The sequence below is a fragment of the Oculina patagonica genome, chromosome 13 (genome assembly GCF_052425735.1).
Source record: "Oculina patagonica isolate OP01 chromosome 13, crgOcupat, whole genome shotgun sequence".
Lineage (NCBI taxonomy): Eukaryota > Metazoa > Cnidaria > Anthozoa > Scleractinia > Oculinidae > Oculina > Oculina patagonica.
The window spans coordinates 24,182,204-24,199,221 of record NC_135770.1 but is presented as its reverse complement, the minus strand read 5'-3'; the positions used below and the strand labels follow the sequence as shown (position 1 = coordinate 24,199,221).

The following is a 17,018-nucleotide window of genomic DNA, read 5'->3' as shown; positions in this document are numbered from 1 at the left end:
TACCAAGTTCTTCTTCTGCCTTTTTTTCCACTCGTTTGTTTAGGGTTTCATTCTCTAAATTTTCAAAATCAAAATGAAGCGAAAAATTTGGAAATTCCGACTCCATTTTTTCATTTTCATTTTTTACTCGTCGGCAAACATCGCGCAATTGGCAAGCGCACTCAAGTTTAGTTTTGGCGGGAAAGTTTTTCTCTTTTTACGACCGCTAAACACCGCTAAATTTAAATTACAAAGTTCTGTTTTTATTGGTAAAACCTCCTCCTTAATTCATCGTACAGTAACACTACTTTACTTCAAAGTGACCGTGATATGGGGCATATCAGGTCAGTGACTTGATATCGTAGGATATCAGGACAGTAGATCGCGCTTCTGATTGGCTACTTGCGAATTTGGGTACGGTAATTATTCGAACAGTTTGACGCGCATCCAGAAAAACTTTCGTCCGGCGCAATCCGCGAGCTCGCCATTGAAATCGAAAGTATATTTCGAAACTGCTCATCGATATCGCATTGATAAATTCGCCACTAGTTTTCACTTGCGATACTGCTCATCGATATCGCATTGATAAATTCGCCACTAGTTTTCACTTGCGATCGTGTAAACGAGCCTTCAAACTACCTCTCTGTCAAAAATCGTTGTCTTTGATTTAATAAATCTTTTACTAGCCACACTCGCAGGTTATTATCTTTTTTTCTGGAGTGGAGTTCTGAACGTGAGTGCGAGTGAGAATTACGACTTAGTTTTAAATCAACTGGAATATTTTTGAAAAGAAGTTTTTAGATCCTTCTGCCGGTTGGCCGAAAGTGAAATTTTCTGCTCAAATGTTGTCACGTCGTTTTAATTCAACCTACGTGAATCTCTAATCAACGTATTACTATCACACGTGCTGCCGCGAGTAGTACGCGCAAGTCATTATTTCGTTGACGTAACCATCATTGTTTTACTCTCCCCCTGTTAGTCTAGCTGTGTTTTCCCTAGTGGTCTCCCGTGGGGAAAAAAATGTCATCATCGAAAAATTTGCCGACTAGATCCGACTTAACCCGAGTCTAGGTTCGCGTCACCGAACATCTAAGTCCCCAAGGGGGGATAACAAAAGCGTCATTGTCTTGAAAAATCCTAACCATAACAGTAGGCAAAGTTTGATACGCTGGCATTCTTCAGGAAAGTCAGATTATTCGCAAGACGCGTTCAAAACCTCGTGGAAATGTTCTTTTCACCTTTCGAGCACCTTTCGAGCTTCGTCTTCATTTCAAAGATTAAAGATTATTATTAAAGATTCCACGCTGTGTTTACTAGTTTCACTCCTGGGGTGAAAATGACGACCGTGAAATCAAAATCATGCCGTAATTATTTTTTATTTCGCTCTGTCTGTTGCCGTGAAATTGATCCGAGTCACCATGTGAAATGTAAACATTTATACGTTGAATTATGTTGCGTGTTCACGGACTCATTTTCTGTTAGTTACTGTTATAACTTTGAAGTAAATTGCTTTCGTAAAAGAGGAACTTGTTCCGTTTCTTCAATAAGCTTCAATCTTTCTGTGGTTTTATAAAATTGCAACAGACTGAAAACTAGTTTCAAGCGGCAAGAGGCAAAATTGCACCTATATGCAAGGTTAATTGTCGCTCTGGCGGCATCCCAAATTCTTTGTCTTGTCTTTCGTCAAAAACAAAAAATAATCACAACAAACACGAGTATGTAAAGAAGAGTTGAAGGCAATTGACTTTTCAAACATGAAATCTCGAACGTTTCTATTCATTTCTGCTCACAACATGCAATTCCATCCCATTTATGCGTCGTCGCTTGTCGTGAATAAAAACGTTCTTCATTATTCTTTACTGTGCTATGACCAACGAAGAGCGATTTAATAATTTTTTTCTGCGATTTTTTCTAAATGCCTTCTTTTGTCTGCTCTCGCTCTTTTTATTAACTTCCTTGTCTTTCATCTGGTAAAGGTGATGTCTTTGTTCCTTCACTCGTTCTGAACGGCAGTTCATGAGGCTGCGTTTCAGCACACGTCCATTCGTTATGTAGGATCTTGGAGCACTATGTTGTGCAGTAAGAATGGCAGGCTCCCAAGTCTTTCCTTTTCTTATTCTAGCTGTTTCACCCTCCTTAATACTTGGCAGCTGCTAAGCATTCCGATCATAGTATATCTTCTGCTTATCACTCCGCTGTTGCAGCTTCTGTTGGGGGCTATCAACCACTTGAGGTTTCAAGAGAGACTCCACAGTAGGTAGTTTGGACTTCAACATGCGACTCATTAACAGCTGAGCAGGTGACTCCTTAAGTCCAGAGATAGGTGTGTTCCTGTACTCCAGTAGAGCAATGTAGGGGTTATTTCCGTCTGCACAAGCTTTTCTAAGTAAATTCTTGATGGTCTGGATTGCTCTTTCACTCATCCCATTGGACTGTGGGTATCTGGGACTTGATGTGGGGATTTCAAATCCCCACTCACTTGCAAAATTACGGAAAGCCTTGCTTGAGAAGGGCATGTTGTCGGCAACAACTTCATCTGGAATACCATGTCTGGCATAGATTGATTTCATGCTAGTTATAACAGAGCTAGCTGTCTTGTCTTTCATAAGACAAAGTTCAGGATACTTAGAGTAGTAGTCAACCACAACTAAATAAGAGTTAGTGTTCAGTCCAAATATGTCTGCACCAAGCTTCTGCCATGGTCTCTGGGGGACTTCATGAGGCAGGAGAGGCTCTTTCTGGTTCTCTCTTTGATACTTGAGACATACTGGGCATTTAGCCACCAGTCTCTCAATTGCAGTAGACATGCCTGGCCAATAGACTACAGCTCTGGCCCTTGACTTACACTTTTCAATACCAAGGTGACTCTCATGGATACAATTCAGGACATCTTGTCTCATATCTTGGGGGATTATGAGCCTCTGGCCAAGGAACAACAGGCCTTCTACTTCATGAATTTCACTACGAAGACTCCAGTAATGGGCAACTGATGCAGGCAATTGGCTTCTGTGGGAAGGCCAACCATTCTTAACAACTTTACATAATTTCTGAAGGTCCTCATCTTGTGCTGTTGCAGACTTCATTTGCGTCAATTTCTCCTGGGTCATGGGAAGATTTGTAATGAGGCTATGGACCATCACCTCCATGTCATCGTTCAAATCATCATCTGTAGGCTGCTCATTCAGAAAGGCTCTTGAGAGTGTATCTGCTACATACATGTATTTGCCTGGAACATAAGAGATGTTGACTTCATACTTCTGAAGTCTCAGAAGCAGGCGTTGAAGTCTTGGAGAAGAATTAACCAGTGGCTTCTTTGTGATTGATACCAGTGGTTTATGGTCTGACATAACATCTACTGGTCTACCATAAACGTAATGATTGAATCTCTCGCAGCCAAATACCACTGCAAGAAGTTCTTTCTCTATTTGGGCGTAGTTAACTTCTGCTTGGGTGAGAGATCTTGATGCGTAGGCAATTGGGTGGCCATCCTGGAGAATGCATGCTCCTAGACCTGACTTAGAGGCATCCACTTGCAAATTGACTGGCTTGGAAGGATCAAAGAACTTTAAAACAGGCTGACTTGACAGGATCTCCTTTAGATGCTCCACTGCCTGTGTGTGCTCATGTGACCAGATCCAAACTACATCTTTCTTCAACAGGCTTCGCAAGGGGGCAGTAGCTTCTGACTGATTAGGAATAAACTGAGAAAAATAGTTCACCATTCCCAAGAATCTCCGCAGCTCTTCTCTGTTCTAGGGTAATGGCATTTGAATTATGGCTCGCACTTTCTCGACATCTGGCTTCAATCCTGATTCAGACACAATGTTCCCCATGTACTTGACTTCACTGACTTTGTACTAGAGCTTTGCTGGATTGAACTTAACTTTCGCTTCTCGTGCCCTTAGCAAAAGCTTTCTCATGATTGCATCATGCTCAAACTCATCTTTAGCAGCGATAATTATGTCATCAAATATGACTTCCACACCATCAATGTCTCCAAATATGGATTCATTCTTTTTCTGAAAAACCTCTGGTGCTGAACTTATACCAAATGGCATTCTTTTAAAGCGATAACGGCCATACGGAGTGTTGAACGTGCAGAGGTGAGAACTTTCATCATCTAGACACACTTGCCAGAAGCCATCCTTTTCATCCACTATGGAGAAGACTTTCTTGCCACTTAGACGACTTGCTATATCTTCTGCAGTTGGAATCCTGTGGTGCTCTCGGCGAATTGCCTTGTTAAGATCTCTGGGATCTAAACACAGGCGCAGGGACCCATCACGTTTCTCTACAATGACGAGACTGTTAACCCACGGAGTGGGTCTGTCCACTTTCTGAATAATATCTCTCTCTTCTAGCTCCTGGAGTTTTTCTTTCAGCTTCTCAAGCAGACTATATGGCACTCGCCGTGGTGGGTGAATGACAGGCTCAACTGTATCATCCAATTCAATGTGATAACTGCCTTCCATACAGCCCAGTCCAGTAAAGACGTCAGGAAACTCATCCAAAATTTCTTCCTTTGTGAGTGGGGCCTGGGCAACACTCTCTACTCTTCTCACCAAATTTAATTTTTGGCAAGCTGAAAGTCCCAAAATCGGTGGTGATTCAACAGCGGCGACAAAAAATGGCAGGTTTTGTTTCATTCCACGAGCTTCACAGTGTAAGTTTAGTGTTCCTTCAGGTTTAACCTTGAAGTCTCCATAAGATGAGAGAATGACGCTGGTTTCCGAAAGCGGTGACTTATTTCTGAGTTTCAAGTACACACTGAGTGGCCACACATTCGCTTCGGCTCCTGTGTCCAGTTTGAATTTAATCGGTGTTCCGCCGACACGTAAATTCGTAAACCAAGCCGAGTCTTCGACAGGCGGTGCACTAGTCACTGTTCCGATAAATAATTCTTGATCTCCATTATCTGATTGAGCTTCTAATTTGACTCCACAAATGGCGCCTTGATCGCTCGGAGTGACTACGTGTACGGGAGATTTCATTTGCGGACAAACTCTGGCGAAGTGATCTTTTCCTTTACAGACGAGACAAAGCTTTCCAAACGCAGGACAAGACTTTGGTAGATGCTTAGTACCACACTTCGAACAGTTGAACGGTAATTTAGGACGCGGCGGTTTTGGACGCCTTGAATTGAACTTGTTTTCGACCCAATGAACTGGAACGCTCTTGTCAGAATCTTCCAATTCCTTTATTTGACTCGAGCTTGCTTCGCTGCTTTTTCTAGGGTAAGGTCTGACGATTCACGGAGCAGTCGTTCTTTCAGTCGGGTATCTCTCACACCAAACACAATTCGGTCGCGGATCATGAGGTCATGCTGATCGCCAAATTCACAGGACTTTGCACGTGTTTTCAGCTCGGTGATAAACTGATCAATTGTCTCGCCTTCTTGCTGTTTACATTCCCAAAATCGATATCTTTCGAACACAGTGTTCTTTCTCGGGTTGACATACTCCTCAAACTTCTTCTTAAGAACAGCAATCTTGTTTGGATCCTCACCAGTAGCAAACTTGAAGGTATTATAAATTTCCAGCGCTTCTTCACCGACCACGTGAAGCAGGATCGCGCACTGAACTTTCTCGTCTTCTTTTATTTTGCCAGACGCCGTCAGATAAAGGTCGAATCGTTGGACCCATCTTCTCCAATTTTCACTTGGATTTCCTTGAAGCGACAAAGCTTCCGGAGGCTTGAACGAATCCATTTTACCAGATTTTACTCCTGGTACCATGTAATGTTTGTCACTAAGACTCGGACGCACACAGCGACATCTTGAATTCTTTATTCAACAACACAACTGGTCACGTGCAACATAATGTATTCTAATTTATGCAAGCTTAAACATGACAGCGTGGGTCCACGCGACAGACGATTTGTAGCGTCTAACAAAAACGCCCCCACTCTCGAAGTCATAAAATTGCGCGGATACACACAACTTTCACGGAAAATATTTTTGTTTTGTAATTTTTAATAAAATTTGGCCGACATTGTAAAGCTGCCTTGAACGAAAAATGCATTTGAAGACTCTCTTTGCGACAATAAGCTACAACTTCATGCGAAGATTTCGTAACTCGTGGAATAATTAAATCTCGATCAAATCTAAATACTGTCTGAGACGCGTGACGTTTGGTAAGTTTAACTTCCGCAAAAACGGGACAGTTAACTTAATTTTAAGTACAGCATTTAAGACTTACAAGCAGAAAATAACCCCAAAACGAGTAGAGCGGAGTACAAATTGGCAAACTTTTATAATAGCGAATCGAGGCTTAATGTGGTGTGATATATTTTATCAAAATGGTTAGTCATATTGTCAATAAACCGCATTAAGCCAACAAACTTCAAGGATGAAATCAAATAGAATAGAAGAACCATGAATGTGCACTAGGGGTCAGCGAGAAAATTTTCGCGTTGTGTTTACGAAACGTCTGTGTTTATGTTATGTACTCAGCGCTTAGTTATAGTCTAGTAGTCGTAAAGTGTTCAGCTTGGTTTGAAGATTGAAAGTTTAACGAAAACTGAAGATGAACTCGTCGTTTGAAGACTTGGGTTTGCCCGCTCACCTTGATAGAGGTCCTGTTTATGTTCACCGTCATGGGAGCATCTAATGACTCATGCGAGACGGTCATTAAAGCTTTTGAAAATAAGCTTAGCAATGTTGTTGCTGATGTCAAAGCTATCGCTCGTGCACTGAATGTCGGTAATCCGCCAGGTAAAAATAAAGCCTTGATTATGCCGTTTGATCGCTTTCTTTTAATTTAATGTCGTCTCGGTGGCTCGATAAACTGTTTGACTGAATTGTAAATTCTCACACACAGGTCCATCTTTTACCTCGTGCAGAGACATTTACCAAAATCACAAGTAAGTGAAACTGTACCCGACAACAGAATTGAAGTTTATTTTTTCTTTATCCTTTCTTTTTCAGGCTGCCAGTACAGAAATAAAAAAAAACGAGTCAGAGAACGGAAGCAGAGAAATCGCCTTTTAATATAATCAATCGTCCTTTCTGAACCGTCTGAACTCAAACGGCTGCAGACCGAAGTAGAAGGCAGAGATGTAAAAAACGGAAGCGAGTTCGCATACGGCAAGGATAGCTTTTTGCCCTTCTTCTGGCCATTAATTGCTAAAGGAACGGTTTGCAGAATTTTATTCGGTCTAAAATGAGGTGATACTTACGTCGTTGGCACCAAGATAGGCCTTTAGACGCGCTGACATTTTTTTTTCTCAACTGGCATAAGTTTCCTGCGAAGTTCAGTATTCTGCTTTAAATTTAATAATTTGCATTTTTGCTTTCAACCTTTCAAGGTATAGGTAACTTTCACTTCGAGTTCATATGCAATTTATTACAGAAAATGGCCTTGCTTGTGTAAAATATTTCATTTCATTCATCAGGTCGCGAGGAAACAAGGCGTACTTGCTGCAGACAAACAGTGGGAAGATCTCTGTGTATTGTCACATGACCAGCCACGGTATTGGCGCATGCGGAGGTGGGGGATGGACACTGGTCATGAAAACTGATGGCCAAAGGGTATAATAAGAGACGAAAGCAAGGACTGTTATTTCATTGACCTTCCCACATTACATCATCCGACATTTGACGAATTTAAAGAATATATCGATTAACAAGATTACAACAGTTGAAAAGGTTCTTAAACGCTGGCTTTTGTCTTTTTTCCTTTCAGTCAACCTTCCACTACAATTCCCACTTTTGGAGCGATAGAAATGCCTATAACCTTGCAGGAGGCAAGACCGGGTTTGACTCACAAGAGACCAAGTTACCGACCTACTGGAACACACCCTTCTCCAAGATCTGCCTCGGAATGAAGATCGGCCATCAGAACAAGTTCATTGTCATCAACAAGCGGGCCAACTCTCTGTACTCACTGATCGCTGATGGGCAACACCGCGCCATCTCACTGGGTCGTAACACGTGGAAGACGTTGATTGGTCCACAGGCCTCTTTGCAGCACTACTGTAACAAGGAGGGCTTCAATGCTATGTGCTATAGTGGAGCTTCTAGAGCAAGGATCGGCATCCTTGGTAACGAACAAAATGCCTGCACCTCTTGTGATTCCAGAATCGGTTATGGTACAGGAGGGTATACTGATGACTCCAACACGTGTGGAAACCAAGCAACGCACTCGCCAGATAATGGCAACAAACACATCAAAGCCATGGGTTATATCTTGGTGCAGTGATAAGAACTGTCTCCATGCCTTTTTCATCCAGCTCTGAAGTTAACTGATTTACCCAACAACTGTTGTAGTTTGATTTTGAGAAGAAAAAAACAGTGTTGTAAAACAAATAAAACGTGGTGATGGGAATAAATAATGTTTGTGCCTAATATTATTGTGTATTAAAATTGCAGACTGCACATCGAGACAAGCGCAATCTTCAAGACTCTTGTAATAATTAGTTTGACTGCACGCAGAAGTACTTCTATCAAACCCCTGAATGAACAGCTCAAGTCGGATTTATTTCTGAAACTCGATTACCTGCGATAAAAATACAGCGCTAATATACCTTGACATCGAAGGAATACTAAATTGTTAATGACGATAAATATTGATGACTCCCAAGTTACACATCGAAAAAAAATGCCAAAAAGAGTTAAAGAGACAGCCCATTGAGAGAAGTATGTCTCAAAAGCACAAGATGGTTGAAAAAATCAGAGGAAAATTGTCCAGTGAAAGAATATTTGCCAAGTAAAAGAATATTTCCCACTAAATCTCCAGAACGCCATACCCACATGTTGTTTTGCACAGTTTTCAGAGAAAACATTTGTCAAATGACAAACAAAAGGGATTTTTCTGTCTTTAAAACAATTTGAAAATGGAACTTCCATCTTAGAAATGACCTTTTTTGGCTTAGATATTTTTCAATAAAATCTCAGATAAAAACACAAGAAACAATGTATCTCTAATTAACTGAAAGGCATTTGCATGCTTTAGAAAATTTTAATGTGGCTGAAATATAGCGAAAAAAGAGAAGGCTAGAATTTGAAATATGAAATTAGATAGAATAAAATATAAAATAGAAACTTTATTAACGTGTCAAATAACCACTAAGCTCGGGAAAACCCATTTAACAATTGGTTCATGCTTTAGCGTGCTCCATCGAGTTATGGAGCACGCGGGAAGTTTGGAGAGCACGAGAGAAGCGTAAGAGTTGCCCGAGGCGATAGCCGAGGGCAACTCTAGCTTCTTGAGTGCTCTCCAAACTTCCCAAGTGCTCCATAACTCGATGGAGCACAGCTAAAAGCATGAACCAATTGTTTTATAACATTGCCGGTGGAATTTTGCATCAAAACCGGCTGCGGGGAAAAACTGTGTTTATTGTGTGCAGTGTGAGAACATAAACTTAGCGGTCGAGTAATAAATTACACATGTACAAGTTTACACGATTGGAGCAGGTTGTGTCAAATGGCTGATAAATTTACTAAGTTTATACGGTGGCAGAGCGAAGGAAAAAAAGGACGAAAACAGCAAATACTGCTGTTGATTCTGAGGTTAGTTTTCGCTGAATTAAAATTAAAATGTTTACTCCCGAGTGGAAGAAAATTAAAACAAAACAACCTCGAACAACCGAACAGATTCCAAGGGTTAAAAGAGTCAAAGAATTCGGTTCCATGCTTAGTTTTAAGTATTTTTGTGGACCGATTTTATTTGTAATTGATGTAAATAAACATTTATTTTTGAAAACGGTATTTGAATGAAGCGCCCGATGAAGTAAGCTTAAATTTTTCCCGAGCGGCAAAATCACAACAGAGCCGTAGACGCTTTGGTGTAATGCTTAAAACGCGAAAACTTTCGTCATGCAGCTAGTTTTTAGTGCCATCGAGCTGTTGTCATTCATGGTTGGCCCATTCTTCCACGTTAGGGCCGTGAAAAAAATGATTTTCGTCCTTCGAGACTCGCTCGTTAGTTGTTATTGTTTGAATGAAGAGAAGTACACAAACAACTTCGACGGTAAAATCGAATTTATTTTCTCTTTCGCTCTCCGTCTCATAATAAGAAACAGCTTACCTTGTAGCTCGTATCCTTGGAAAAATATTGAAAGAATTGACTTTTCATATTCCGAAGATAATATGTCATCGCTTTAGCAAAACACAGCGTATGAGCTTTACTCAGTGAGATTTTCACTCGTCGATTACGTCATCAGCGTGCTCCATCGGGATTTTAAGCACGCTTACGTATACTGAATTTGATTGCGCGGCTCTGCTAGCTATGTTATAAACTAATTTGGAAACTCGAAATGAATACATTCTATATGACAATTAAAAAATATTTAAAAAATATTTCGATTTCAACATTTACGGTCTTTTGCGTTTCTTGAGTGAATAGTTTGTGCCAACAACAAGTGCCTTGGTTGAATTGGGATTGAATTTTTTAAACATTCGAAACTCGCTAAGTGCAAAAGAGCGTACTAACGTATATGATGGACTACAGAGACACATTTCTTCTCTAGCGTGACAATAACCATAATACAACTAAAATATCAGTGCGCAAGATTAATTGGGCATAAAATTCTGGGTGAACATCACAAAAATAAGTATAGAAGAATTTAAGCAAGAAAAGGGAGAGCAAACGAAAACGCTAAGCACTAGCAAAACAGTTTGGGTCTGGGAAACACTGAAAATGAAGACCTTTAACCACCTCTTTTGAATTATTTTCTTTTTTTTCTTTTTTTTTTGTCCGACACTATCAACACTATTGAAAGTTTAACCTTATTACTTAGTAATAACAGCAGTAACCTTCCAAAAAAAAAAGAATGCGGGAATATGAAACACGTAATATGCAATGGAGCTCTTTATCAGTTATGAGCTTTGGAGTTGTTAAAGGAAAATCTTTGCACAAAACAGTAAGACGTTTGTGCTTTGTTTTGTTTGTCAACATTTTCTTTAGATTTTACAGTTTGTTTTGGGAATTGCCTCTTATTTTCCAGGTGAGAGCAACTTGACAGTTGTGTCTTTCCCTCTCCTCAAGAAATGACCCATCCATCTCCATCGCCTTACCTTCACGGTTTCTGAGATAGGTCTCTCCCTAGCTCTTCTATAGAGATCACAGTTAGCGATCGTGTGGCCAGTATATGCCGAGTCTCTCCATAGAAATGTTCGGTGCAAAACGTCTAGCTGCTCAATATCTGCTGCATCATTGACCTCTAGACAGGATTAAGCGTGGCATTTGCTCTTCTCCGGCGAGTGATGCCTTCGTGTGATCCACCTTCTCCGTGGACGGTGGCTCCTAGGTAGATGAATGAGTTGACGTCTACAACTTCTTGTCTGTCGATGAAAATCGGGTCAGCAACCTTTGTATTGGTGGTGTTGATGCGTAGACCAGTGAACCTTGGGAGCTGATGGAGGCGGTTGCACTTCTCACGGAGGTCTTTGTGCCGGCGTGAGAGAAGAGCTATATCGTTTGCATAGTCAAGATTATTTAGGACTGCGTTGAGCTTCCATCTCAAACCTCTCCTTGTGTTGCTGGTGTTCTTTATTATCTAGTCAGTGATGATTTTGAAAAGAAAACCAGACATAACACAGCCCTGCATGACACCTGTCTTTACAGGAAACCTGTCTGATGTCTGCCGAAGTTCAACAACACAGCAGCGGGTGCTTCCATTGTAAAGTTCTCGTATGATGTTGACGAAGTTGTCAGGAAAGCCGTTATGCCTAAGGATGTTACAGAGCCAGTCTCGTTTTACGCTATAGAATGCCTTCTGGATGTCAATGAAACCAATGTACAAAGGCGCTTGCCACTCAGTACTCTGTTCTAAGATATTTCTAGGGATGAAGATCTGTTCAGTTGTTCTACTTCCTCTTCGGTAGGCGGCCTGCTCTTGCCGTTATCTCTTCACGACTGCTTCCTGCGTCCTAACAGGAGCATTCGGCAGAAGACCTTGTAAGGTACTGAAAATAAGGAAATTCCTCGGTAATTATCACAGATAGACGAATCCCCCAGCATTCTGGCCATGAGAGATCTCCTCCAGTCAGACGGGGCTTTACACTGGTTGAGAGTCGGTTACACTGGTTGCAGATGTACAGAAGACGGTTCAAGGCGATTGCGGGGCTGGCTTTCAGCATTTCTGCACTGATGCTGTTCACACCGGTAGCTTTACCATTCTTCAGCCGAGATATGGCTCGTCTTACCTCTTGGATTGCGAAGGGGCTCGTATCTATCTCTATAGGTCCTTTGCAGGCGTCGAGCTGGCATCCTTCAGGAAAGTCAGATTCTTCGCAAGCCACGTTCAAGACCTCGTAGAAATGTTCTCGCCATCCTTCAAGCACGTCTTCCTCTGTGGTGATGACTTTACCATCTTTAGCCCGTATCCCAGTGCTTTGCTTCTTAAAGCATCCACTAAGTAGCTTCGTCTTCATTACAGGTTATTCTGGTGCGCTACTCTTTTAGCCTCTTCTGCGATTTTTACCAAAGGCCTCCTTTTGTCTGCTCTCGCTCTTTTTATTAACTTCCTTGTCTTTCATCTGGTAAAGGTGCTGTCTTTGTTCCTTCACTCGTTTTGAACGGCAGTTCATGAGGCTGTGTTTCAGCACACGTCTTCAATGTAGTTCCAGATAGAGGGGCTCAACCAATGCTTTCCCCCTTTGCCCAAGAGTTTCAGTCACCGTGCTGCGGTAGATGTCTCGATACCTTCTCCATGCATCATCTACACTCAGGTCTTCACTATCCAAAGCTTCGAAACGGTTCTTCAGGGCTAAGCTGAGATTTCCCTGGTGCAAGGAGTCAAAAACAAGGCAAGGCAACAAAAACGCTTTAAGGATACCCATTAACACAACCTGAAGCAGTGCGGCATCAACCCCGAAAACTGGGAGCAGTGAGCCAACGACCGGCCTAGCTGGAGAAATGCAATCCAAACTGATGAGGCGCACAATGAGCAACAGATAAAGGAACACAGTGAGAGACTCCGCTTGGCAAGAAAAGAGAGACAAAAAGATGCCAGCGCAGTTCCAACCTCTACTAAATTCAGATGTCCAGTCTGTCCGAGAATTTTTTTCTTGCCGAATCGGACTGCATAGTCACCGGCGAATTCATATGAACTAATTTAAATAAGTGCCAAGTGGACATTCTACTCGATATTATTACGAGGGATTGCCAACACCTGAAACACAACAAACACTTGTGAGGAGCACGCCGCTTACGGGAGCTTCGACTGTGGTTACATACCGCTAACATGGCAAATGCTAACATAGCAAATAGTCTAAAAGAGAATAGCAGCTTGAAATGTCAATCATCTTCTGTGTAGTCCCTTAACACTAATATAAGACACAGCAAGGTCGTTTCCGTTGTTGTCAGTTTAACAGCTGTAATAATAAAGATTTTCATGTTAGGCGATATTGTGTAGCAGGGGCTTATCCGATCGATGGCGAGCCATCAGAGTAGGCGCAAAGTGATTTTCATCTCTCTCAGAAAACGTCTCCAGATCTGCAACGATAAATTACAGTCTTGTAAAAAATAAAGTCGATACAGATTAAGATGTAGCTTTGGTGTTATGACATCGACAGGAAGAAATTGTCACACAATCTCATTTGTTTTTCAATTCTTTGTTGATTTACTTAAACTAATACTTGTATCGTCATTTCCTGAAGGTCGGTAAAGTCTGACAAGGTTATTGCTTGATTTTAATTAGCAAACTATTGTTTTTTGTATCGAAGCTTCAAAGGATTGAAGTTTTGCCGGGATAAACTTCAACTTTCTGCAATCAAGTAAATTGTTACAAACATGACAAATGAAGAGGCACTCGTACCTTAATTTCACTCAAGTATTTTGACTTTAGCAGGGGACGGAGATCGTAAGGCGCGTGGGGTCCACGCGACAGACGATTTGTAGCATCAAACAAAAACGCCCCCACTCTCGAAGTCATAAAATCGCGCGGATACACACAATTTCACGGGAAATATTTTTGTTTTGTAATTTTTAATAAAATTTGGCCGGCATTGTAAAGCTGCCTTGAACGAAGAATGCATTTGAAGACTCTCTTTGCGACATAAGCTACAACATTCATGCGAAGATTTCGTAACTCGTGGAACATGTGGAATAATTAAATCTCGATCAAATCTAAATACTGTCTGAGACGCGTGACGTTTGATAAGTTTAACTTCCGCAAAAACGGGACAGTTAACTTAATTTTAAGTACAGCTTTTAAGACTTACAAGCAGAAAATAACCCCAAAACGAGAACAGCGGAGTACAAATTGGCAAAATTTTATGATAGCGAATCGAGGCTTAATGTGGTGTGATTCATTTTATCAAACTGGTTAGTCGTATTGTCAATAAACCTCATTAAGCCAACAAACTTCAAGGATAAAATTAAATAGAATAGAATAGAACAACCACGATTGGGCGTTAGGGGTCAGCGAGAAAATTTTCTCGTTGTGTTTACAAAACGTCTGTGTATATGTAATGTACTTAGAGCTTAGTTTTATTCTATTAGTTGTAAAGTGTTCAGTTTGTTCAGCTTGGTTTGAAGATCGAAAGTTTAACGAAAACTGAAGATGTACTTGTCGCTGAAGGCTTGGGTTTGCGCGCTCGCCTTGATAGAGGTTCTTTTTGTGTTCACCGTCATGGGAGCATCAAGTGACTCATGCAAATCTTTTGATAAAAGGCTCAGGAATGTTGAAGCCGATATCAAAGCTATTGCTCGTGCTTTGAATGTCGGTAATCAACCAGGTAAAATATAGCCTTCATTACATTGTTTCGTCGCTTTCTTTTTATTGACGTCTCAGTGGCTCGATAAACTGTTTTACTGAATTGTAATTTTTGCACACACAGGGACTTCTTTCACCTCGTGCAGAGACATTTACCGGAATCACAAGTAAGTAAAACTCTACCTGTCATCAGCATTGAATTTTAATTTTTTCCCTTTATCCGTTTTTTTTTTTTCAAGCTGCTAGTACAGGAGTGGAAAATGAGTGAGAGAACCGGACGGAGAGAAATCGCCTGCTCATATAATCGATCGTCCTTTTTTAACCGTCGGAACTACATTAGGCGCAGATTGAAGTAGGTGGCAGAGATGTAATAAGAGAAAACCAGTTCGCATACGGCAATGATTGCTTTCTGGCTTTTTCGTCCATAATTGAGAACGGAACGTTTCTTAAAATTTTATTCTGTCTAAAAGGCACCAAGATACGCTTTATTAGCGTGCTGGCAAGTTCGCTCAACTGCCATAAGTTTTCTGCACAGTTCAGTATTTTACTTCAAGTTCAGTACCGTTTTGCTTCCAACCTCTCAAGGAGTAGGTCACTTTAACTCCAAGTTGTTATGCAGTTACAGAGAATTGCTTTTGTAGGCTGTGTCTTATATATTTAGTTTCATTTATCAGGTCGCGAGGAAACAAGGCGTACTTGCTGCAGGCCAACAGTGGAAAGATTCCTGTGTATTGTCACATGACCAGCTACGGTATTGGCGCATGCGGGGGTGGAGGATGGACACTGGTCATGAAAACTGATGGCCATAAGGTATAATAACAGACGATAGCAAAAACTGTGACTTATTTAACCCTCCCATATTACCCCATTCAACGTTTGGCGAATTTAAGGAGGTTACAGCAGTTGTGAATATTAAGCTAAGTTGAACTATTCCTTTCTTCTCATCTAGTCAACCTTCCACTACAATTCCCAACTCTAGAGCAACAAGAATGAGTTTAACATTCCTGGAGGAAAGACTAGGTTTGATCATCACGAGACCAAGTTACCGACCTACTGGAACACGCCGTTCTCTAAGATTTGTCTTGGTTTCCTTGTCATCAACAAGCAGGCCAACTCTCTGTACTCACTGATCGCTGACGGGAAATTCCGATCCACCTCACTGGGTCGTCACGCATGGCAGACGCTGATTGGTTCACAGGCCTCGTAACAGTCTTTCTGCAACAAAGAAGGGTTTAATGCAGTTGGTGACAGCTCTCAGCAATCCAAAGCAAGAATTGGCATCCTTGGCAACAATCAAAACAACTGCGCTACTTGCGACTCCAGAATCGGGTTTGGTACTGGAGGGAATGTTGATGACTCCAACACGTGTGGAAACGAAGCCACGCACTCATCAGATAATGGAGACAAACACATCAAAACCATGGGTTATATCTTGGTGCAGTGATAAGAACTGTCTCCATGTCTTTTTCATCCAGCTCTGAAGTTAACTGATTAACCCAGCAACTGTTGTAGTTAGATTTTGAGGAAAAAACAGTGTTGTAAAACAAATAAAACATGGCGATTGGAATAAATAATGTTTATGACTAATTTTGTGGCGTTTTAAATTTTACACTGCACTTCGGGACAAAAACGCAATCTCCGAGACCCTTACGATTCGTTCCTTAGCACGCAGAAGTATTTTAATCGAACCCCTGAAGGAACCGTTCAAGTCAGACTTATTTCTGGAACTCGATTCCCTGCGATAAAAATGACACAGCGCTTATTTACCTTGACATCGAAGGATACTGAAAGTGTTAATAAGTTACACATCCAAAAAAATACCAAATAGAGTTAAAGAGACAGCCCATAGGGAGTAGCGAAAGTATAAGATGGTTGAAAAAAACTAGGAAAATTGCCCAAGATACTTTAGTGAAAGAATATATTCCACTAAATCTAGATCTCCAGAACTTCATGAACATGACAAGCTTTTTCTATATTTTGAAAACATTTTAAAACATTTCAGTTTGTCAAATGACAACCTATAGAGATTTTTGTTTTTAAAACAGTTTTGAGATAAACTTCTATCTTAGAAATCACTATTTTTTGGTTTGCGGTATCTTCTATAAAACTCTCAGTCAGCTGAGAAACACACGAAACAAATGTTTTTCCAACTAAAAAACATCTCCGACTTATTTCAACATCGCATTTATCATTCCTAAGGAACAGTTGATTAAACCTTGTGCAACCGTCTTACAACAATTGCTCAGCTCTCTTCTTACATCAAACATTCTTCTAACCTGATAGACTTTCAAACAAATTTGAAAAAAAAATACTTTTTTGACTTAAGTTTTCTGACCGATATCAAAATCACTCTCTGATAGCTCGCCATCGATCGGATAGTC

General features: G+C 40.9%; 1 protein-coding gene and 1 pseudogene across 2 annotated transcripts; both read left to right on the top strand.

Moving 5' to 3' along the window:
* Positions 1 to 6,108: 6,108 nt before the first annotated feature.
* LOC144636486 (putative skeletal organic matrix protein 5) lies at positions 6,109 to 8,323 on the top strand. The gene is made up of 4 exons (XM_078495705.1): positions 6,109 to 6,691; positions 6,798 to 6,840; positions 7,372 to 7,507; positions 7,662 to 8,323. The coding sequence occupies exons 1-4, from the start codon at positions 6,562 to 6,564 to the stop codon at positions 8,175 to 8,177; spliced, it is 825 nt and encodes a 274-aa protein (XP_078351831.1). The 5' UTR covers positions 6,109 to 6,561; the 3' UTR covers positions 8,178 to 8,323.
* Positions 8,324 to 10,231: 1,908 nt separating this feature from the next.
* LOC144636479 (putative skeletal organic matrix protein 5) lies at positions 10,232 to 16,203 on the top strand (annotated as a pseudogene). The gene is made up of 4 exons (XR_013567517.1): positions 10,232 to 14,659; positions 14,762 to 14,804; positions 15,312 to 15,447; positions 15,587 to 16,203. The product of XR_013567517.1 is annotated as a putative skeletal organic matrix protein 5 (transcript).
* Positions 16,204 to 17,018: the final 815 nt, after the last annotated feature.

Excerpts from the sequence above, each read along its gene's own strand:
- LOC144636486 (XM_078495705.1), top strand. The coding sequence starts at position 6,562 with ATGTTCACCGTCATGGGAGCATCTAATGACTCATGCGAGACGGTCATT. Across the intron at positions 6,692-6,797 it reads GAATGTCGGTAATCCGCCAG|GTCCATCTTTTACCTCGTGC; the intron begins GTAAAAATAAAG and ends TCTCACACACAG. Across the intron at positions 6,841-7,371 it reads GACATTTACCAAAATCACAA|GTCGCGAGGAAACAAGGCGT; the intron begins GTAAGTGAAACT and ends TTCATTCATCAG.